The sequence below is a fragment of the Chelonoidis abingdonii genome, chromosome 1, assembly GCF_003597395.2.
Source record: "Chelonoidis abingdonii isolate Lonesome George chromosome 1, CheloAbing_2.0, whole genome shotgun sequence".
Lineage (NCBI taxonomy): Eukaryota > Metazoa > Chordata > Testudines > Testudinidae > Chelonoidis > Chelonoidis abingdonii.
In genome coordinates, this window is record NC_133769.1 from 354,155,715 (window position 1) to 354,180,439 (window position 24,725).

The 24,725-nt window shown below is 40.9% G+C and overlaps 1 protein-coding gene across 16 annotated transcripts in view; it reads left to right on the plus strand.

Annotated features, from left to right (window-relative positions):
* The window catches only part of DLG2 (discs large MAGUK scaffold protein 2), a 1,558,615-nt gene that overhangs the window by 1,073,094 nt on the left and 460,796 nt on the right, over window positions 1-24,725 (plus strand). For all 16 annotated transcript variants that reach the window (XM_075061772.1, XM_075061757.1, XM_075061758.1 and 13 more), the window contains one exon: window positions 8,421-8,545. In XM_075061772.1, the coding sequence (XP_074917873.1) occupies window positions 8,421-8,545 (125 nt within the window). The remainder of the gene's footprint in view (window positions 1-8,420; window positions 8,546-24,725) is intronic.

Sequence of the window (24,725 nt, forward strand, 5' to 3'; positions counted from 1 at the left end):
CAGGATCCCCTTGGGGGCTAATATGAGGGGGGAAAGAGTCCAGGAGAGCTGGCTGTATTTTAAAGAAGCCGTATTGAGGGTGCAGGAACAAATCATCCTGAAGCGCAAAAAGAATAGCAAATATCGCAGGCGACCAGCTTGGCTTAACAGAGAAATCTTCAGTGAGCTTAAACACAAAAAAGAAACTTACATCCTCCTGGTCTGGTGGTCTATAGCAGATGGCCATCACAACATCACTCTTCTTGCTCTCATGTCTAAACTTAACACACAGATTCTCAACAAGCTTTTCTCCAGTTTCATACTGGAGCTCTGAGCAATCATACTGCTCTCTTACATACAGTGCAACTCTCCCACCTTTTCTCCCCTGCCTGTCTTTCCTGAACAGTTTATATCCATCCATAACAGTGCTCCAGTCATGTGAGTTACCCCACAAAGTCTGTTATTCCTCTTAAACAAAAATATTTCCATTGATTCTCAAAATTTACAGATAGGCAAAGTAAGAAAAATGCTGCTTGAGAATTTGATTTTAGGATATTTGTATATTTTGATATGTGATGTTTGCAATTGTGTTTTAAGGGTTACAAAGCTTTAATTGTTTGAATCTCAGTGCCTACTGTAATGAATTGCCTGTTTCCCCCAACTTCCTGCAAGTGTTAAAAATTTATATGGAGAAAAATAAAAAATGTTTAAAGCCCATTATTTTGTGAAAATGCAAATTCAAAAAATGGTGAAAAATTAACATCTCTATTATCCATCAAAATGATGAAAAACAACAAGGGATTCTACTATGCCTAGATGTACAGTAGGGCAGGCAAGGCATCTATTAAGTAATATTTTTCACTCGAGATTGGGCAGGCTGAAGAGTCCTCCCCTACTTTCACTCCCACACTCCCAGAATCACTGCAGACAGTTATCAGAGTGATGGTTAATGTAGTTGGTACATATATTTGTAATGTAACAAAATCATCTTGCTTCATTTCAAAGTATTCTGTAGTTGAGTTTCATAGGAGCCAAGTGATGAAAACTTCATGCACTTATTTGCAAATGTACATGTGATAGACTGGATATCTTTTGTGGGGGGAATTCCTGTGTAATGTGATTTAAATATAATGTAAAATAGCTGTATAAAATTTGAAGCTGCATTTTCAATGCTAGTTAGGGTGACTAGACAATAAATGTGAAAAATCGGGACAGGAGGTGGGGGGTAATTGACACCTATATAAGAAAAAGTCCCAAATATCAAGACTGTCCCTATAAAATCGGGACATCCGGTCACCCTACTGCTAATGAACCCAACTTCTCTTTCTAATAGGCTGACAAGAGAGTTTGAAAACTTTTCTTCATCACAGTTGGGTCTCCTATATAAGTGAAACAAAATGGGCTTTTAAATTAAAACATATTAATAGCAAAAATGTGGGGTTGGCTCAAAGACAGGAAAAGTCAAGAGGTTCTGATATGTATTTACAAAAGAAAATATGGTCACTAACAAATGCATTTCATTTACTGTCTAGGTTTTACTGAGAGCAGGTGCACTGCTGAGCATAACTGTTGTGGAGAAAAATTTCACACACCTTGTTTCAGATAAAAAATAAAAATAAATATTGTGGGAGCCTCAGCTAATTTATAGTGAAATGTAAGGTGGTAGAGAATTTCATAGACCACCTGTTCTACCAAGTTCTGCATGCTGAGCAGCTAGACAGACAGGATAATGGCAGACTACATAAATGTAATAGCAGGAATATTCGGTCATCTTCCTTTAGAATTTTGTGTTTGAACTTAAAGATCCCAAGGGTCTTTCAAATGCTTTCTTTTTTTTTCAGTTCTGTTTACATTTAGACTAGGTGCGCCAAAGATCCCCTTTGGGAAGAAGGAAGTGAATGCAATGTGGCTGTGGAAATAGCAGCTGTGCAGATAGTTCCACCCCTTGATTTCCTCTGGTTTTGGAGCAAGATTGGGTAAAAACTCTGAGGGAAGGGATTGTGCAACGCTTTATAACAGAATGATACCCCTCTGAATTCTGATCCAGTTGGTTGATCATATATACTTTCCAGGGGAAGAAGTGCATGGGCTCTCAAGGAGCTTAAAAATACTAAATATCTGTATGTTGGAAATTCTTAGGAAATGGAGTTTCATCGAAAGACAAGGATGAGCTTGTACATGTGTCTTACTTTTGTTGTAGATGTGAAAGTCAAATGGGAAAGAACAATAAAAGCCTATGTTTTGCCGTATACAACTAGAACTTGGGTTTATATAGCACCTTTCATACTCCAGGTGCCTCAAATTCCCCTAAGTGCTTTTTCAGAGCAATGAGTTAGTAATTGTGCAGAGTCTATACAGGCAAACCCATTATGCACTCAGCCTGTGTGTCAGTCTGGAACTTCAGAACTAGATTAATTGAGGAAAGTGTAGAGTTCTCTCTTATACCCTTTTAAAAACTCCATTGGATGTTCATCTTTTGTTGGCATTAGGGTGACCAGACAGCAAATATGAAAAATCAGGATGGGGTGGGGAGTAATAGGAGCCTATATAAGAAAAAGACCCCAAAATCGGGACTGTCCCTATAAAATCGGGACATCTGGTCACCCTAGTTGGTATAACTATGAGATTCTGGAAGAAAGGAATTAAAGAAAGATTGTGTTTTGTATGGCAAGCATATTGTATAAATGGACTTCCCCTCTTTGCACTGAAGTGTTGGCACAGGGTATGATTATGGATGAAATCATGACTATATTGAAGTCTGTGGATGTTTTGCCACTGTCTTCAGTCAGACTCCTAGAATGTAAGATCAGAAGGGACCATCATGATCATCTTAGTCTGACCTCCTGCACATTGCAGGCCACAGAACTTCACCCACCCACTCCTGTAATAGATCCCTAACCTCTGGCTGAATTACTGAAGTCCTCAAATCATGGTTTAAAGACTTAAAGTTACAGAGAATTCACCGTTTACACTAGTTTAAACCTGTTAAGTGACTAATGCCCCATACTGCAGAAGAAGATGAAAATCCCCCAGGATCTCTGCCAGTCTGCCCTGAGTTCTGGTGTGCCATGTGGGTAACTTTAAACCCATGACATTGTGACCCAGATACAAGCACCATGGTATATATCAACCGCTTCACCTTTTGCAGGTAACAGCATTGTGAACTCTTTAACTAAAGTAATATTAAGCTTTCAGATGTAGCCAATACAGATATATGGACTGACCAGAATTGTTCCTCCAATCCTTGTGAAAGTATTTTCATGGTCAGATATGGTGTGGCTAGGTGGCTGCTTCCCCTACTTTGATCTGTTTTCCTCAGACTTGGTAGTGTAGTCATAGGAATTGCGAAGGCCCTTAGGTCCAAATGGAAAAATCCAGTGCAGGCCCTGAGTGGCACAAACATTTCTATCTATAGGGAGAGATTGTTCTGAACTCTAACTTTCCTTTTCCCAAGGTGCTAAGAAGACTTAATGGAGAAGAGAGCGCTTCCCCCGCTCCCATTTCCAGAGAACATTAATCTGTGTTTTGCTGTGTCCTTTTCTAACATTTCTTTCCATCTTCCTTTCTTTCTAATTAAACATTAGCCAGCATGTTTTGTAGCATTTTTTTCCCTGTTCTTATTTTTCTGCAAGAGACAGAATGGATATTATTTTCTCAGGCAGAGAGTAACCTGGAGCATGCAACTACTTAGCAGGAGACTGGGAGGCATATTGAGGTGGAAAACAGCCATATTTGGTTGTCACAGCTTAGAACAGTGACTGTGGGGCGGGAGAGGTAGAGGGATGGTGGTACTGTTCTTGTTGACCGGGGTATTCTCTGAAGCCTTACAGTCTAAGGATTTTTTCTTTGTTGTTCCTTTTCTTCTGCATTGTATAAATGGAAATAAAAGGTGACGCCCCCTTTAAAAGAGGGAATTATGTGATTTTTGTAACTATAAAAGCTACTAAAATGTGCTGGGAACTTCTGCTTTGGGCTTGGAAACCAGATCTGAAGGCAGTTCTCTTGCATAGACTGGTCTGAATATTGCCAGAACCTGACTGCGAGAGAACTGGCATTTTGCCCCATTCTGAAGGATTGCTTTATTTTGGTGGCTGGCTTAGTTCATTCTTTTAGACATGCTGTTTACATTCTCATTTTTTGCATGTGTAATAAAGAAAAACAATCCCTCATGCTATTTTAAAAATCTCCCTGCTGGAGTCATGCACTTCCCCCTAAAACAGGGATGGGAGTTCAAGCTCCCTCTGTAGGTAGCAAGTGAGAAGAATCATTAAAGTGCTTGTAGTCTTGTGAATTGTGGTTACGTAGTGAATGTTCTGAATCTGATAAGGGGCTTGAAAACAACAAATGGCACAGTGACAGATGGAAATATGCACCATATGGAGCATAATAATATAACTACAGAGTCTCAAAACTCCAAGTCTGGGGAACCCGCCAGCTGACGTGGGAGTAGTGAGAATTTCATGAATTATGTTACTCTTGAGTAGAGTTGAAAGTACAAAAGATTTCAACAGCCTACTGATACATATGCAAATAGTTTTGTTCTCTGAATTAGAGGAAAAGGAGGCAGCTTTGTTCAGGTTTTTGAATCTTGAGTTCTGAGCAAAACATAAAAGAAAAATGATGTATATGAGAGGATATATATATTCAAAACTCATCTGCAGGAATGATTTGCATCTGTGATCCCATCGTTGTACACATACTAAGCAGGGTAAAACAGGTCAGTGTTAGAATGGGAGATGGCCAAGGAACTGTAATGATCTTGGGGTTCATTAAATATCAAACCAGTGACTGAGAGAAGAATAAAACTTTAATAAACAAACTGGAGAGCGTCTATAGTGAGCTGCTGAGAATGTGCGAAATACCTATTTGGTAATGTAAAATACAAAATTTCTGGCACTTGCCTGGAGAGAAGCTGGCTCCACCCCAATGTGCAGTTCCACTGGGCTGTCATCCTTTCTGCTGGCTTTATTATCTTGTTATTCCGATAAACACTGAATAGCTTGATACCACAGAGATTCAGGCTCCAGTCCCAGAAATAAGGAGCGCTCAACCAGAAAATGTAACTAAATGGGATACAGTAACAAAAGTGGATTGTAAAAGCTTTTAGCTAGTTATCTATACTGGAGAAATGAGGAAACAGCAAGGACTGTAAACTTCTTGGGGCATGGACGGTGTCTTCCATTCTATGCTGTAAAGCTCGAGCACTCGAAAAATAACTTCAGAAGTGCTCAACGTTGACTTAAATGGGAACTGAGTTAATCTAGGGCTGAGTGCTCTGAAAAATCGCACTGTGACACTGTGCAGCCTATAAAGGGGTTCTGGCCTGTTACGTGGCTGCTCATAGAAGAATATAAAATAAAGTCAAAACTGGGTAAAAGGGAAACTAAGAGGAAGGCTGTGGTGTTTCCCCTCTCAGCTGGCTCAAGAAGGGAAAGTCTCTGGGAATTATTGCCAATAGTTTTTTGGTTGATTTGCTTTTGTTGTGTGATCTTTTTGTGGATAATAAAACAAGCCCTGGGGAAAGGGCCTTAAAACAACTAATGCTTGGAGGTTTTTTCCCCTTCCCTTGGCTTCTGAATCTTCCCACCAAAGGTGGCAGAGGGGAGTGGACATGACAGATCAGGAGATGGGATGCAATAATTGGGAGAATTGGAGGGGTTAGAGGAGGACAGCAGATGAGAAACTTTTGCATCTGACTGGGGCAAGGAGAGAGTAATAGAAAGGAAAGTGGGGGAAAGGGAAGGCAAGCTGAGGGGAGGGAGAAGGTCATGTCATATTTTGTCAGTTTTCTTTTGGTAGAAATGGGCTTGATTCCGTGCAGCGAGAGAACTTCTCTCTAGGTTGGCAGCACAGATTACAGTATTCATTTGAGAACCACAAAGAAGAAATTACTGTGCTAGGCCACTTGTCCTTCCCAATTTACTTTCTTGTGTAGGAACATATATAGAGATTGAGCAAGCTAGCGTGACAGCTTGCAGATCCTGTTGATCAGGTCAAGGATTGTGACCAGATTAATTACTAGCAATTTTCTGGATCTGCAAGTGCCAGCAAGGGGTGCTGCCCTATTCTTTTCAAAGGTTGCTCCAAGGGGTTGAATCACAATAGGCTTGCAATACAGCTGACTTACATCTATGGATAAATGTCAGGGGCTGGCAGTGATTCACTTGGAAAGCCTGCAGCAGTTTACCATATCATTACTTACAGTGAGCGTTGTTATAGTTATTAATGCTGAGCAGTTAATGTGGCTGAGATGGGAAAGGGAGGGACGGGAAGGAGAGTGCACCGAAAGTGTGAGACCTTTTCAAAATAATTTCCTGATGAGAATTTCAGTAAACCTTTGGTGAGGAGCTGTGACAGCTAGGCATACCCCATATAACAAGCAAGCTTTATTATTTTTAAAAAGCTCTTCAAGCATGGTGTTATCTTATACTGTATCCACTTGTGCTGCATATCCAGCTAAAAATTCCTTTCTCATGCTTCCTTGATAAGCCCACTTTCTTTTTTCTTGAGAGCGGATTTTAGGGACTAAGATTAAATCTGTTGAGAACCACGGGATGCCGCAGGTGCTGAGCTCTTCTTAAAAATTAGACCTGACACTTGACAGAAAAGCAAAGCTTACTTCCTGTTTTAGCAGTGCTTTAAGGCACCCGCAGTGAGCCTGCATCTAAACTGGAGTGGCCATTTTTCAAAAGTGAGTGGTCTAAGGGCCCTCTGTGATCTCCATGAAATCTTTACTTTGAAGATTCATTAGAACATTCACTGACAGTATGTTGTTAGGAAAACTCTCAGGGAAAGTATTCTTGAAGTATTGTCAAAGGGGGAGCCTGTGTTGACTGTGTTGTGTGATCAGGCATATTAAAAATATAGGGAAAGTAAAATGAGCTAGACCTGATCCTAATGGATAAAAGGCTAAATCATAGGTTTATCATGTCATTTTAGAAAGGCTTAGTAACCCCTTGTGGAATATCTGTAAAATGTTTCAGTGCTGTGCCGTTTCCAATATTACAGCTAGCCAAATAACATTACATGTATGTATATCCCGAAATCCTTTTTGTCTATTATTTAGTCCAATATTGAAAAATTCAGGACCACATATTCAGGACCACATATTTTCACTGGGCCTGCAGATTGCATGCAAATCTGTTAAGAAATAATAATTGATAACTGTCCTGTTCATGACTGTGAAACACTGATAGCACTGGCTAGAGCTTGACATGTTGTACACAAGTGATGCATAAGCTTCCCCACAAAGCTCTGCCAGTGCACCTCATTCCTGACCTCCTAACTGGAATGCATTTTAAGGAGAAGGAATTGAGATGTGATAACAGAAATAGAGTTTTGGGTGGGTCTGATGAGCAGTTCTCTCTCCTCACTCAGACTGAGTGTCTACAAGCAGCACTGGCGATAACAAACCCCAGAAGTCTACTAGGCAGAATAAAATCAGCAAAGGGTTTAAAATAAGCTTATTGAACATATTTTACCCCATAAACTCGGTGAACAATTTGTACATTTATCTGCAGTAGCTCATAGAGCTGTTGTAAGCCTGAATTCATGTTTGTAAAGTTGCTTGGATTCCTCAGATGAGGGGAGGCTAAAAGGGCACAGGTTTATATATTATTGCTCTTCAAAAGAATGTCTGTGATGACTACAACTATTTTAAACTTTAAAACAATAACGATCGGTACATAATCCTCAAAGAGGTTCTAAAATTGCTGGCATGTGTATAGTGTGAGAGGAGGTTGGCACACTAGGTTGTGGGTGTGTGCAAGTATAGATACATGTAAGAATAAAGGATTTGTTACCTGATACATTCTAATGCCTACTTCAAATGAATTATTTGCTTTTTCAAATATGTAGAAAATGTGTATGCCAAAATTTGCTCATTTAAAAAAAAACATTTGGATATGAGTAGTAGTTGCTTTTCAGCAGAAAATACTATATTTTAACTTTTTTTTCTCTCCTGCCGCACCCTGAGGTGCATCGGACATCCACCATTTTATTCAGAGTTCCAGTTTATGTAGTGATGCTGTTGTTTCTTAGGCTTTTTTTTTTACTGGAAATTAAAGCATTCGGGGTAAAGTTTTCAGACTCCTAACTGGTGTAGGAATGTAAGTCTTATTGAAAGTTACTGGATATTGGTCTCTGAAGTCTCTTAGGTACTTTTTGAAAATCTTATCTTTAAACTATTACATTAAGGCTTGATCTTCTGCGGAAGTCTACAGGAGTTTTTCCACTGACTTTGGGAACTCTTTGTGTACTTTTCTAGCTTGCCTTTTTTTTGCTGACAGTGAATTTTTTCTGGCTGAGTCATATACACCTGGAAGTATGGCAGTGCTAAGTGAAAAAGACACCTTTGAGAGCAAGGAGACAATGCTCAAACACAGCAGCTAAGTTCTGAGGAATTCTAGCAGCTGATAAGTTTTTCATTTTTCTTTTCCCAGGGTAATTCTGGCCTGGGGTTCAGTATTGCTGGAGGAACAGACAACCCTCATATTGGGGATGATCCTGGGATATTTATTACTAAGATTATACCAGGAGGAGCTGCAGCAGAGGATGGAAGACTCAGGTAAAAACTTACTACATTACATGCATTTGGAAACTAAATGTACCATTGGAGCATTATAAAATAATTAATAATGTGTGCTAGGTGTTTCACAGAAGACATAGACGGATGGGGCTGAATTCTCCTCTTTGATATGCCGGCACAAGCAGCATAAAGTGGCCAGAGAAGGCTACTGAAGAATTTCCTCTGTGCAGGGGAATTCCCTGCTGGCCTAAAGCTGACAGAGGTAGCCTTGCCTTTTTCTCTGCTTAAGAGTGGGCAGGACAGGGGCATACCAGTGTGGAGCTCTGCCATGCCTAATCCCTACATGTACACACTTGAGGAACCTTATTCCAGCAGCATAGGTTAAGTCTTTCCCTGTACAGCCCTGACTTGTCACACCTGGGCAGCACCGAATTAAGAAGCCACAACCAGCTTGTTTGCAGCTTCCCTGTACACTCTCCTTTGGGGACCCCTTACTGTTCCTTGGCTGCAGAGGTGAGGTTTGCTTTCTTTCATCTTCCGATGGCCTTTCTTCTCAGATGAGGACTTAACCACAGTGATCTATTCTGTTGCCAGCTCCAGGCTAGGTTATTGCTGTTACTCTTGGGTTGAATGCTGCAGCCACGTGGAAGCAGCAACATATGGCGGTGCACCTCTTTAAGCAGCAACAGACAAAATGAACACGCCATCCCAGTGCTTGTGCGTCTCATTCATTTATGGACTGAATTCAAAGTCCTAGTTCTAATCTGCAAGGCCCTTAGCATGCTATGTGTTCAGTTATCTCCATGAATGCCTCACCATCTGCCAGCCACTAATCGTATGTCTACATTGCAATTAAAAACCCATCTGTGGCCAATGCCTGCAGACTTGGGCTTGTGGGGCTCAGGCTGCAAGGCTGTTTAATTGCAGTATAGATTTCTGGGCTTGGGCTATAGCCCAAGCTCTGGGACCCTTCTACTTTGCAAGGTCCTAGAATCCAAGCTCTAGGCTGAGCTCAGAAGTCTACACTGCAGTTAAACAGCCCCACAGCCCAAGCCCTGCCAGCCTGAATCATCTGGCACAGACCAGCCATAGGTGTTTAATTGCAGTGTAGGTATCCCATTCTCAACCAGGGATGTGCTTATCCCGTTGGGGGTATGCAGAAGTCTTCCAGGGGGTACGTCAATTCATTTAGATATCTGATTAGTTTTACAAAAGGCTACATAAAAAGCACTAGCGAAGTCAGTACAAACTAAAATTTCCTACAGGCAGTGACTTGTTCTATGCTGCTCTATATATTGTACTCTGAAATTAGAGTACAATATTTATATTCCAGTCAATTTATTTTATAATTATATGATAAAAATAGGAAAGTCAGCAATTGTTTAGTAATGTGCTGTGACACTTTTTTTATTTTTATGTCTGATGTTGTAAGCAAGCAAATAGTTTCTAAGCGAGGTGAAACTTTGGGGGAATGCAAAACAAATTGGACTCTTGAAAGGGGTATAATAGTCTGGAAAGACGGCGAACCACTGCCTTAAGACTTCTGGTGCACCAGAGGGAAAATATAGCTAGAAAGGATAAAATTCTTAGGCTATGTAGCTATAGTCCTCTGAGTGGTAGAGTCTGAGTTGTAAGAATTCCTTGCCAAAGGAGATCAAATGACCCTAAACCACACTACATTCAAAACATATGGTAAGATGCATCTTTTTACCAAAGCCTTTTCCTGCTAATAAAAAAAATAGAATCATGAGAAAGTAGAGCGTTTCAAGCAACTTTTAGATATTTCTTTTGTTATATAAGTAGCAGTGTTTGGCACTATTACTGCTTCTTCTTGTTAATTATTTGTATGATGGTAGCGCTATGGGCCATGGTGCTAGGCATTGCAGAAATGTAATATAGACAGTCCTGGCCCTGAAGAACTTACATGTAACTTGTAAGACTGTAGACAATGGGTGGGTATAAGGAGCAGATGGGAGCACAAGCAGACATTGGCACTTGGATATCATGATAATAGGCACTCAAGATATTTGTTATAGTGCCTAGCATGATTGGGGCCTTCACCTCTAGACACTACCTCCCTAGAAATAGTAAGATATCCAAACAGAATTTATGTATTAGCTGTTAAATTTCCAAACAGATCTACTAGTGAAGATATTTAACTATTTTAACATACTGTTTTAGCTTTTTAAGCCATTGTAATGGACAGATTCACTAAAGTTTTGCTTTAAATAAAGTATCATATGAAAACAAGTATTTAGTAACTCACTGCTTCGCTAATTAATGACCATGGACTCAACTCATGATTTCTTATAATTGCTGTGTTGTAAAATACTTAGAGACATGTTAAATTCACAAAATGTAGTATACTAATGCAGCTCTTAATCCATATTAAAAACAAAATTGGCAGTTATTCTCTGCAGCTCAGCAAAGGTTTAATACTAGCGATATAATGAGTTATCCTGTTAGTAAGAGTTACATATTTTTTTTACAAAATATACTACATAATATTTACTAGTATATTGTGAAATAAATATTCAAATTGAACTATAGTTTTAAAAATAAATGATAAAAGTGCAATTGGTGTTGTGTTTCTCGCTAATTTGGAAGCTTCAATCATTCACAATGGGTCTACCATCATTAGAGCAAATTAGGTAGATGCAACTGTAGTTGAAATTTAATCTGAAGGGCAGGCAAGTGTGCTGCTTTCAATAAAACTCTGTCCTTCCTCACTGAGAATGATTTTTGAGGCTTACACATATTTATCTAGGCTTCTGTGGTTTGGAAGGAGGAGGAAAGAATTTCTATTGAAATTGGCTTTATGTAAAATCTGTGAAAACCTGAGCAGTTTGAGGAACATTCAGTAGTAGGAATCTTGATACAGATTTTTCAAGGTTCCTCCATAGCCTCCTAATTAGACTTCTCTCCCTCTCAACAAGTTGCCCAGAGCTCCTTGGTTGTTTCTCACGTCAGTTCCCAACAAGCTCTTTTATAATTTCATAATCTGTAATCATTTGTATTCACCTTCCTGGCTCTCACACACATACTGCACCATTATCTTGTCTTGTTTTTAATATAGTTTGTTATAATTTAATTTTTGTACAGTGAAGTAGCAGAGAGACTTTACTTGAAGAAGCTAGTTTTCAACTGCAAAAAATCTGGGCAGAATGCTGGAGATTTGTTTTCACATAACTCCATATTCTCCAGGTTTTTGGGGAGGGAGTGGAGGTGGGAACATTTCTTTTATTCCACAGCTCTACTTTTCATACTACCACGTAGAATTTGAACTATTGCTTTTACTTGTGTAAGAGGATCCCTGATTTATCACCTGCTGTTCATATTCCTCTATTCTGTTCAGCATTACAGTGCTAGTGAATGATGCAGATTCTGTCCATTTTGTATGAAGACCTAAGAGTTACTTCATTAAAGATTTTCTGGGCAGCTTTTTTGTTCTGTCCTCAGAATCCTCCTGCTCTTTCGAGGAATAATTCTGTTTTCCTGTCTGAACTGTAGCAGTAATCTCACTGTAATTTGGACATTCTGGAATGTCTGTGACCGTTACTGATATGTCATTGAAGGGATGAGTTGTCCCAGGGTCGTCTCCACTGTCCTTTTTGGTATTGACATTTTACACAGCAGTGTGTTTATCCATTGCACCCTCTCTGCAGGAACAAAACAAAAACAACATGCAGGAACAGCCAACAATGATGGGCATGTGCCAAGTACCCAACAGAAAAACAATTGAGAACTCTCTGAGTAGGAGTTTGTGATCATGGATAGAGAATGAAATATTTGCCTAGTGTCCATATCTACCCCAGATTCTGCCTGCAGATACTTTAGATTATATAGCAGAGTTGATTGTGTGAATAGGGAGCTCAATTTGCTATCTGTTCTTAAACCCCAAAAGTCACTTGCACTGCATTTTTTTTAAAGTGGAAGCAATTTTGTTCTGATTGATTTGAATAAAGACTACCTGATGCTGGGATTTCGAAAGTGACCTCCAATTTACAGCAAATAATCCTTCAAATTTCTCCAAATTTTGTTTACCTTTATGTATGCGATTAGTCCTATGGACTTCAGTGGGACTACCTGTGTATGTAAAATTAAGTACAAGTGTAACTGTTTGCAGGATTGGGCCCCAGGTGACTGATTTTTTTTTTTATACTGGGACACAATTTTTATATAGTGTACAATGCTCAGTTTAGCTTTGTACTACTCCAGTGCCCTTATCCCACTTTTAAAAATAAACAGCCATTTTATTTTATATTAATTTTAATAGAATAATCAATTTACGTAGTTACTTTTTCCCAGGAAAATCCCAAATACTTTACAGCTACTATTTTTTCATACACCACCACTGAAATGTAGCCGTCTCTGGAGTTGAGGGTAGAAGTCAAGCAGGGGAAAACACGGTGTGCAGCCTCTGGTGCAGAGGATATTTTGCCTAAGGGCACTGGGATCAACACCTAATCTTATGAAAGATGTGGAGTTTTTAACAATGTCCAGCGAGAAAAGACCTCAGTTCTTTGTTTTCTCTCATAGGTGGAGAATTTGAGATATTGACTGGTTAATTTCAGGTTGAATTGTATTCTTATGACCTTATTATACCTTTATAAATACTGTAAAAAAAACAACAAAGCAACCTAACACTTAATTATTGCCACTGTGCTGTGCATTGTGGCCCCTCAGAACTTCATGGAAACCACAGGAACAGAACATTCTGCTTGAGACGCACAGGTCCTGACCCTTGAATTTAAGGGAGAAATCGCCATTAGTCATTTGAGACACGCAGTGAAGTTGTTCTTCCATCCAGTAGATAGCAGTGTCACACACAGAAGGCAAATACTTCACTGCAGTATTACTACAGAAGTCCTGAGTTTAGACTGTGTACTTGAAGAAATAGAATTTTCAATAACTTATGGTTGAATGACTTTTTCTTTTCCCTTTATGTTCTTTTGTTAGAAAGAAAAAACAATATTGCAGTCAATTTGGTTGCCTGGATGAAAAAAGGAGCTTAATTTACTATTACTACAGATCTTTTTAATGACTCACTCAGTCTATGGTAATTGAGATTCCTGCTTTACACAGGCAATCTATATTTAACAAACTCATTGTTCTGTGTGAAAACTGTGGTCACCAGATTACAGACCCAGCAACCCAGTGCATTGACATGACTTAATTAGCAAAGGCCTCAGAAAAGGAATACTGAAAAGCAGTTAATTAGGGTAAATCATAAATTGAGCTAAGCCCCCCCCCCCACACATACATTGTAGCTAAACTGTACAGAATAGGAGTTGAGAACTCTTTTGACAGTAATAAAAATACAGATGAAGCAAAGATAAACCGTAAATTTGTTTTCAGTATTGATGGACCAAAACTGATCTAAAATAAAAACACCGTGCTTGTTGTTGCCAACTCCCACAATTTTATTGCCAGTCTTGTGCTATTTGATGTATTTCTTAAACCACAGCTGCAGGGGTGATTTCGCTACATGAGAATCTCAGCTCTCATTTAAGAGAGAATATTCTAGCCCTGATGTTTGCCAAGAAAAGCTTGAAAATGTGAACCACAGAAAGGGTCAAAACCCAGAAAGCAAGCAAGAGAATCCCAAATGTATTATTTTACAAACTCTTTTTAAGCTAGTCTCATGATTTTGGGAGCCTTATTCATGCTGACTGTTAGCAGTACTACACAACTCAACATAAGTTTATTTGAAGGAATATGGATTAGATAATTTAAATGGTTTGGGTTGTAATTAGAGCCTGAGTTGCACTAGGTTGGTGGTGAGACAGAGTTGGAGACAAGGAAGTGGTGGTACCAGGCGAGGTCCAATGGCTGCTGCTATGTCTTTTGAAAAAATGTAGCATATACTTCCTACAGTATGCCCTTTGGGTGTGCTGCCAGGTGCCATAGCAACATTTCCCCACCCCCTCCACCTGCATTCTTCCCCCTGAGGCAGTTAAGTGCTGTGTCTGTGTGTGTCTGTGTATGTGTATATTTATATATATAAAAAAAAAAATTCCCCTCTCACCCCTATGGGTGGTATGTGTCTTCCTCAACCTCCGGTCCTCTACCAGAGGCCTGGGAGTTTGAGGGTTCTGCGCAGTATCTTAGCTGTTCCTAGCACTGCACTCTTCTGGACAGAGAGCTCTGATGTTGTTCCTGGGATCTGTTGGAGCCACTCACCCAGCTTAGGAGTCACAGCCCCGAGGGCTCCTACCACCACTGGGACCACTTTGGCCTTCACTTTTCCGCATCCTCTCTACTTTCTCTTTCAGCCCTGATACTTCTCCAGCTTCTCATATTCCTTCTTCCTGATGTTGCTGTCACTGGCACTGCTATATCTATCACCACGGCTGTCTTCTGGTCCTTGTCTATTACCACGATGTACATAGCAGAGGGCATAGTAACTCTACCTCAGGAACCAGTCCATGCAACAAACCTGATTTGCAGCTCTGCCCACATATCTACACCGGCGACACCATCACAGGACCTAACCAGATCAGCCACACCATCACTGGTTCATCATTGCACGTTCCACCAATGTAATATACACCCTCATATGGCAGGCAATGCCCCTCTGCTATGTACATCGGCCAACTGGACAGTCACTACGGAAAAGGATAAATGGACACAAATCAGATATCAGGAATGGCAATATACAAAACCTGTAGGAGAGCCTTCAACCTCCCTGGCCACACTATAGCAGACCTTAAGGTGCCATCCTGCAGCAAAAAAACTTCAGGACCAACTTCAAAGAGAACTGCTGAGCTTCAGTTCATTTGCAAATTGACACCATCAGCTCTGGACTAAACAAGACTGTGAATGGCTTGCCAATTACAGAACCAGTTTCTCCTCCCTTGGTTTTCACACTCTACTGCTAGAACAGGGCCCCATCCTCCCTGATTGAACTACCTCGTTTCTCTAGCTTGCTTGCTAGCATATATATACCTACCCCTGGAAATTCCACTACCTGCGTCTGATGAAGTGGGTATTCACCCACGAAAGCTCACGCTCCAAAACGTCTGTTAGTCTATAAGGTGCCACAGGATTCTCTGCTGCTTTTACAGATCCAGACTAACACGGCTACCCCTCTGATACTTGATAAATTAGCTGTGTATAATAAGCACAAACCAAAGAGGTTCCATACACCCCTAAGATCCATGTATTATATGATTTCAAATGATGCTTTCTTAATATAAACTTATAACTGCACTCACTGAGACTTAAACATTCAGAATTATCATCTCTTCCTCCATCTGGTCCATGTAAAATACTGTCAGTAAACAATTTTCCTCTCTGCTATTCTGATCACATAATGCTTCCCTCACTGGATGTCTCCACTGGCTTCCTCTCTTTGCATATAGAGTTAGAACTTCTTATCCTGAGCTGTACAGCTCTGCCCATCTCAAGCCTTGTCTGTATCTCTGTTCTCCCTTCTGTAAAACTCACATCTTTTGCGTAACATTCAAGTGCCAACTGTGCGTCACAATACGGGTTTGATTCAGTTCTTATTAAAGTAAAATGGGAGGCTTTCCGTTGACTTAAATGGGATCTTGATCAGGTTTCATATCTACATTCTCTGTCCTTCCAAATTAGGATTGCCAGGCATCCAGTTTTTGACTGGAATGCCTGATTGAAAAGGAATCCTTGTGGCTCTGGTCAGTGGTGCAGCGGGGCTAAAGCAGGCTCCCTGCCTGCCCTGGCTACACATGGCTCCTGGAAGCAGCTGGCATGTCCCTGCAGCCTAGGCACAGGGGTGATCAGGAAAGCTCTGTGCGCTGCTCCCACCCTGGTCATTGGCTCTGCAGCTTCCATTGGCTGGGAACCACTTCCAATGGGAGCTGCGGGGGCAGCGCCTGCAGGCACCGGCAGCGTGCATTGCAGAGAGTCACCTGTCCACCCCAGCACCTAGGAGTCAGACTTGCCAGCTGCTTCTAGCAGTCATGTGGAGCCAGGACAGGCAGGAAACTTGCCTTAGCCCTGCTGTGCCACTGACTGGAAGCCACCTGAGGTAAGCACCATCCAGCTGGAGCCCAAACCCTTGCCCAGGGTCAGAATTCTCTCCTGGAGCCCACACCACAAACCCAGCCCTGAGCCCCCTCCTGCATCCAAATGCCCTCCCAGAGCCTGCATCCTGCACCCCACACCCCAACCACCTGCCCCAGCCTTGAGCCTGCTCCCCAACTGTGAATCCCTCAGCTCCAGCCCAGAGCCCCTTCCTACACCCCAAACCCCTCATTCCCGCCTCACCTGAGAGCCTCCTCCCACACCCCAACCCCTTCCCCAGCCCAGGAAGGTGAGTGAGGGTGGGGGAGAGTGAGCAATGGAGGGAAGGGGAATGGAATAAGCGGAGAGTGGGGCCTCAGAAGGGGCAGGGCCGGAGCGGGGCCTCTGGGAAGGGGCGGGTCAAGAGCATTCATTTTTGTGTTATTAGAACATTGGCAACCCTATTCCTAATCCTTTGTGTTGTATCTATCTAGTGTCAACTGCTAGGGGTATTGATTTAATTTTCCAGTCCCTTGGAAATGCTGACATTTCAACATTTGTTTTCATCCTGAAACTGAAATGTCATTGTTTCTTTATGGAATAAAAATTAAAAAAAAAATTGATTTGGAAATGTCTAAAGATTTACATTTTTGATTGAAATGAAACATTTTGACATTCCAAAATAAAAATATTTCATTTCAGTTTATTGAACTCTCCCAAAATGCTTAATTTTGAGTCAGTTCAATATTAAACTGGATTTTCCAATAGTGTTACATTGCCTGTGAAAACTGTAGTTTGGGAATATGGTGACCCAGTTCTCCCCTGTGGGCCAGGCTCCATGGCTGGACTACACCTCCAATAATACAGACAGTCATCTGACAACTGTCTTAGACCTGCTTTGCATTGTGGGATATGTAGTTCTCCAGGGAATCCAGTCCATAGGCATGTGTGGGGATTTAAACTACAAATCCCACAAGCCAATGTACTGATAGGGAAATACAGTTAACGTTGTGTTGAGTGGATTAAAACAAAATATTTGGGCCAATTAAAAGAATGAAATATTTCAATTTGGGTCAAAATGAAATATTTAAATCAGAATTCCCCCCACACACACACAGACAGAAAAAATATTTTTTTTTTAGCAAAATCAATTTTTTTTGCAAACTTCATTTCTGACAATTTTTGAAAATAATTGTCAGAAAAATTCCAACTAGCTTTAGACCAGAGGGTGGTTAAATTGAGCCTGGCTTGGCTTTTTCCACTTCCTGGGAGGTGGGGGCTCCTGACCTGTGTTTTACTGCTAAGGTGGGGATGAGCCCCCAGTGCCATGTGGTCAATCTAGGGGTGGTGAGGAGAATCCTGGCTAATCTTTCTCTTCCCCCTTCTCCCTGGGAACTAGGGGATGTGAGGATGTATAAAGGTGCTCCTTAAGCACCAGTGCATAAGGGGTTACAAGGAGAACTCTGGCTCCCTGCCTATCAGGTGGTTGATCTTGGGGAGGAGAGCTGAAAATTGCAGAGAAGCAGTTGCACCAGCTATAACAGTGGGTTGCTGGAAACAGCGGAGGCCTCTGGTGTTTTTTGACCAAGGGCTCTGAGTTGCTTTGCTTTGTTTTGAATCTTCCTTATGTTAATAAAGTAAAACTCTATGGACAGGGATTTGAGCTGAACTAGACTTTGGGGGTTTCTTTTACATTTGTCAGCTGGTGTATCTACCCACTATCTCCTGTCCCATCTGCCGCCAGAGCAGAGGATGAGATGCAGAGGCAATGGGTTAGTTTGGGGGGGCTGGCTCCACACATCATCTGACGCCATTACTGCTTTGGTAGCTTCCTGATGTTCCCAGTAGAGCTGGCTGGAGGATGACAATTCTGGTTCACAACAACTTTTGAAATGTTTTGTTCTGCATGGAAACAAAAACAAAGAAAAGCTGTAGAACATTTTCATGAAATGGAATTGTGTTGAAACATCCATTTTCAGATTAGAAACATCAGTTTTTTTATTTGGGTCTCTCTGTCTAGTCAGAAGTGACTGGAGAGTATGCCCTGAACCTAAGGAGCCTTCCCACTGAAAATTTTGCTTCCATCTGAAACATCATGGCTTCAATGTCAAAAAAAGGTCTCACCACATCTAGCTCCCAGTGCAATGTGAATTTGATGATGGCATGAGCTCAGATGTTTATATTTAGGTTTTATTTTGGCAGGCTGAAAAAATTTCACTGAGCGATGCAAGTGAGAGAAGGGAAATGGTGATTTTTTTAACAGCTTAATTCTAGCTAAACCAGACTAGAATTTCATGGGACCAAAAAAAAAGGGGGGGGGGGGGCTTTCTCACTGCTGAATTTCAAAGGCCTGCTACAAACAAAAAAGGCGTATTAAAAAAAAAAAAGAAAAAGGAATGTTATATAAAGGAAAGTGTTACATAGAAATATCACTACCTCTTCACCCTCCATAACTTTCAAAGTCTTTCTCTTCCAGTTTCTATCAGTATTTCTGACAGCAATTAAACACATCAACATAATTATAAATTCAGACACATTCTAGGTACATTATACCCCATCTGTTTCATCCAACAGTACTGAAGCGGTTAACACATCAGCAACATACGTTTAGTACCATCTCCCTGCAAATTACAATAATGGCCTGAGAATGCTGCAACAGCAGAATGGTGCTATAAGCCAAACCCAAGTGGTTGTTTCATCAGCACCTCTGTGCACTGCTATTGCAATTACAAGTATTAAATAGCTCAATAATCACTTGTGTGGGGGGAAAAGCTTTCTTCATTATGTAGCTGGGAAATCATCAGGGTTTTTACAGAAACTATTGTTAGTGAAAAATATTACACATCTGGTACCATATAAAACAGCCTTAGTGGTGTTTCCCTCTCAGGGTCTTCAGAACTCTTAAATGTCCTTTCAGTTTTTTCCACTTTCCATCAAGTATGAGAATGATAGTTTGGATTAACTTGAGTCTTCATTCAAAATTCAAACCAAAACAAAACCCTTTTTGAGAGACAGATGAGTTCTCTTTTTTAAAAAAAGGGTTTAATTTTTAGTCACTTTGTTACTTCCCAGATCTAACCAGAAGTGGAAGTACCGAAATACTAAGAGACAGGTGGTTTCTGTAGTATTGCGCACACAGAAATTTCATCTGTGGTTTGGACAAGTATCTGAACTTGGGAAGCTTAGCGAAGCCAAACAGAACCAACTTTTGTTATTACCAATTCCTTCACCCAGTCTTCTTCCATATGCATTGTAAATGTTAGGGGAGGGGTTTTGAAATTTTGTGAAACATGGCACTAAAGTAATTGATATGAAAATCATGTCACACACAGTTCCCTTTTGCTCTAACATGCTGCTTGCTAGTCTGCCATGTCATATATCAAAAACAAAGCTTGTCACTTCACTTAATTTGTATGGTATTAGAAGCAGTGGGCCCTGCTGCTCAATTTAAGTATACAACCTGTTGTTGATGCACTTGAGACGACAGAGTTGAGTACAGAAGTACCCATTCTTTGTCCTTTTTATTATATTTATTAGTTTGGAATATCTTGTTTTGATCAATCCACCACCAAATGGAGTATTTTCTACTTTATTGCAGTACTCTTAGTTCTGTCTTCAGCTTACGACATGATCTTTGGCAAGACTTTCATTCCTCTGTGCTTAAATTTCCCCATTGTAAAATGAGTATAATGATCATTATCTCCTGTGCCTTGTGGGGCTGTTGTGCAGCTTGCTTCATTAGTGTTTGCAAAGCACTTGAGAGCCCAAAGATTAAAGATGCTAGTAAATATACCAAGTGCAGAATAGCCTTCTGGGTTTTCTGTTGAAACTGGTTTTCCTGCACAAACATGTATGTATTGCAGATATCCTGGATGGAAGGATTTTATTTAAGGAGCCTGTGTTACATCTGGTAGCTGCAATGCATCTTTATAAAAGACAAGCTTCCTTCCCCTCCTTCAGATGGACTCAGAGGGTATGTCTACACTGCAATTAGAAACCAACGACTGGTGCATGTCAGCTGATTGGGCTCGCGGGGCTCAGGCTGTGGGGCTGTTTAATTACAAGACAGACTTCTGGGCTTGTTCTGTAGCCCGGGCTCTAGGACCCCGTGAGGTGGGAGGGTCCCAGACCTTGGGCTGCAGCCTGAGCTGCAACATCTACACCACAGTTAAACAGCCCCGCTGCTGAGCCCAAGTCAGCTGGCAAAGGCCAGCTGTGGGTGTCTAACTGCAGTTTAGACATAAGCAGAGAGACCAGACCAAGGCCACTAGGCACTAGGTCTGCACAGGGAGCAACAGCAGCAGCTACAACGAGCTGGGGGGAATGAACTTCAAAAACCCTGATATCCTTGAATTTCCTTCCTCAAAGCAGCTGGCAGCAGATGCATCAGAGGGCAAAGGGGGTAAGTCAGGACCTTTCAGCCCTTTCCGTATGGTACCACACCCAGAGAGATTTACCCAGAGCACTTTAGCCCTTTCCCCACCCTCTACCAGCAGCAGCAGCTAGGAGGAGCTTCACAGCCTCTTAGCACCATGTTAACACAGCTCATACTTAATTGGATTTCTTTTTTCCCATTTTCCATCTCACCACTGCTAATTGGTCCTTTTATCCCAACCCTCTCCTGCCACTGCAACCCACAGCTATCTAATCTTTCTGTTCTTCTTTCTAGGTCCCTAGAGCACCCTTCTAGCCTTTGGGCTAGAGGTGAGGGGTGTTTTTTGTGAACAGAGGTGTTTAGCTTGACCAGATGTCCCATTTTGATAGGGACAGCCCCATATTTGGGGCTTTTTCTTATATAGGCACCTATTACCCTCCACCCCCATCCTGATTTTTCACACTTGCTATCGGCCACCCTAGAGGTGCTCTTCCTGGCCAGCACTAGAAGCTGTTGTCTCCTCTGGCTGCCAGAGCCATCTATATAAGACTCCCCCGACCCAATTCCCTTGCAGGGAGTGAATGTGCTAGGGGCCAAGAAGGGAGAGAGACTTGATGAGTTCCTGTATTTTAGGGCAACGGGATGGGTGAAGAAGCATAGATGGGAGTGACAGATGGGAGCTGGAGGAGGCAGAGTTAGAGGACAGACAGGGGAAAGGGAAAAGAGAGTGGGGAGGCTAGAGAGAGTGAAGCTGATGGGAAATGGAGAGAGGGAGCAGTTCATTTCACAGACAAAGTGGATGGTGGGAACTGCCCCTGCGTTTGTTGCAGAGGGAAGAGTGATTGTCATCTGTCCCTGAAAGGTGGAAATAAAATGACTACAAATAAGTACACAAGCTCACAGAAATTGTGCAGAGTTTTGTAACCTAAAACAATTATTTAAACAGATCGTAATTATAGCAACAAGGGCCAGGCCAGCCTAAGTGCTAGTCGTCACCCTGATCATGTTGCTTGGCTGGGACTGTGTAGTGTTTGTTTAGCAATCTTGGGTATTACAGTAGCATTAACAAATAATCAAATAATAATTAATAATTAATTTTAAAAGGTTGGGAGTGGGTGGATGAGTGACCATGTGTTTGTCCAGTGTCCACACTACTGTCCAGCAAATCTGTAGATCTGATTCTCCTGTTATACACTGGCTTAACTCCACTGATTTAAACAAAGTTTCTCTTGATTTAGGAGGCAGGAGACTCTGGATTTATAAGCCCAGATTTATATTTCATAGGTAGCAAAAGTTATTTGATTTGGCGTTTGCACTAGTGGATCTAGCAAAGGGCAGAATGTATCTCTAAAGTGGCAATTGTAACTGTACTTTTGCATGTGTGTTACAGCCATAACATGTCTTGGACATAATTGTATATGTTAAGCATTCTTTGTCTATTGGAGGGATTTAAAAAAAAAAAAGAATAAAGTGACATGAAAGATTATAAAACATGTACAATTTGTACCTCTATATGATCATAATACTCCGTACTAGTATATTAGTTAATGATCATATCAGATTCTTAATAGATACTTAACAAGAACATAAGAATGGCCGTAGTGGGTCAGACCAATGGTCCATCCAGCCCAGTATCCTGTCTTCTGACTATGACTGGTGCCAGATGCTTCAGAGGGCATGAACAGAACAGGGCAATTTATCTAGTGATCCATCCCCTGTCCTATAGTCCCAGCTTCTGGCAGTCAGAGGTTTAGGATCACCTGAAGCATGGGGTTGCATCCCTGACCATTTTGTACTTAACTAATTGTTTTGTGAACTAGGAAAAGTCACTCCATGAAGCACTATATGGTTTGAGTCCTGGTTTATGAGAGTTTGCTTCCTTCCACATGTGATATCTGTCAGATGAGATCAGCTGAATTGTTGGATCTTGATATTTCCTTGGTTTAAATAGGTTATGAATGGCAGGACTTCCTCTGTGAAGGCCTTAAAATTGCCCCTGTTCTTATCCACTAGATCCTGAAATGGATGATCCTTTTTGTTGCACTTCGGCTTTCCTGGGCTCATCTTTAGGGGAGGGAGTGGTGAGGAATTTTGTTTTTGTTTTTTTTACAAGGATCCTGGGGTGTAGGCCCTGAGGTGAGTCGGAGGTAGGTTGGATTTTCATCCACTAATGTATGGCTGTTGGGAAGAAGTTCTCAGGTTTGTATGGAATTTTCAGCTGTCTTAATCTAGTGAATATTGGTAGCCTGCACCTAAGAGTTCAGAGTGAATGCCGTTTAAATAATCCTAAATAAGTAGCATACACTTAGTGTCATATTAAACTGTATTAGGAAACATCTGAATGTTATACAGCTTGGATAGAAATACAAATGACAAGTTATTGTGTATGTGCATTAGTAGTTTTGAAACATTAATCACTCAAAGATTCAGATTTCAACTAACATGATGAGTTTCAAAATCAGTTCGAGAACGGTTCAGACTAATTGCTTTTGCCAGATTTTTTAAACGAATAATTTAAAATTATGCAAGCACAAAATAATATATTAAACATGAGTAAATTTCAAAAAGTTAGGAGTACAAACGTGGCCATTTTTACAAATTAAGTTTTTCCTTTTTTAAAAAAACAAAACAAAAAACAAAATTTCACTTAGGTTTTCCTAAGGGTTCCTCTCCTCTGAGTCTCTCTCAAGAAGTGCCGACTTCAGTGCCTCATAAGAAGAACCTATTGCCTCACATGATCAGGCCTGAAAAGATTTTAAAACCCCAAATATATGTATTTAAGTCTACAAAAGTAACAGAGGGAGCAATTACTTTTACCATATTGGTATAACTTCAATTAATATTTTACAAAGAATCCTTGATAAACATTAATCTTCCAAACATCCCTGATAAACTCTTTTCACAGACAGGAAAAAACTAGGATAGAGAGATTCCAGGGACTTTTCCTGGGGCACAGACAGTAGCAGCATCACAGTCTGAAGGAGTTTCTAACTCCTACCTACCTTCAGACGATCATTAGACAGAGCCTTTCCCTCATGTACTGAAACTAGTCTTATACAGAGATGTATATCATAGTTCATAAAGACAGACAGCATATGTTAGTAAACTGGATACAGAAGCATTCTGTTGCTGCTACTTTGGTTTGATGAGTTAGCCAAAATTCATGGCCTGCCAGGCTTGTTTCTGTAAGGAAGATTAAATGGTGATATGCATCAAGTAATATTGTTTATTTACAAAAGAAAGCATACAAAGGCCTGTCTCGCTGTAACGTGTACAAACAAACATCAGCAGGCAATTTCCTTCCTCAGAAATCCCTGAGTCTGCCATTCCTGCGAGCTCTGGGTCTAAGAAGCCCAGTCTCTCAGCTTCCTCTCAGGGTCACTCTCTTCTCCTGTCTTTCTTCCTCCAGACACAGCCTGAAACCAATATCCTACCCCCAGAATTGGCAAGCAGGGAGACCCCTAAATCATACAGTTTATCTCTAACCTGCCATGCAGCCTAGTGTTTCAGGCAATAGCCCACATCGTCTGCAGCTGCTTTTTACTACATAAAAGGAGTTGATTGCTCCTTTGGCTGAGGCTGGACAAAAGTGCTTGATACATTAATTGGCTTTTATGAAGTCTATGGAGTCTTTGGATGCAATACTCACCATTCAACATAGCACTATAATGGAGATCCTGAGACAAACAATTGGCATGTAAACGCTATCACATAAATGCACAATAATAGGTACAAAGACCAACATACAAGGGTAAAACTTGATGAACTTTTTGTGTCACATTGTCTGTGGAGTGTTGCTGAGAAAGTTAATAGGAGAGTAACCCTAGCTTTATTCCAGGAAGCTCTCAGAGCCAGGCT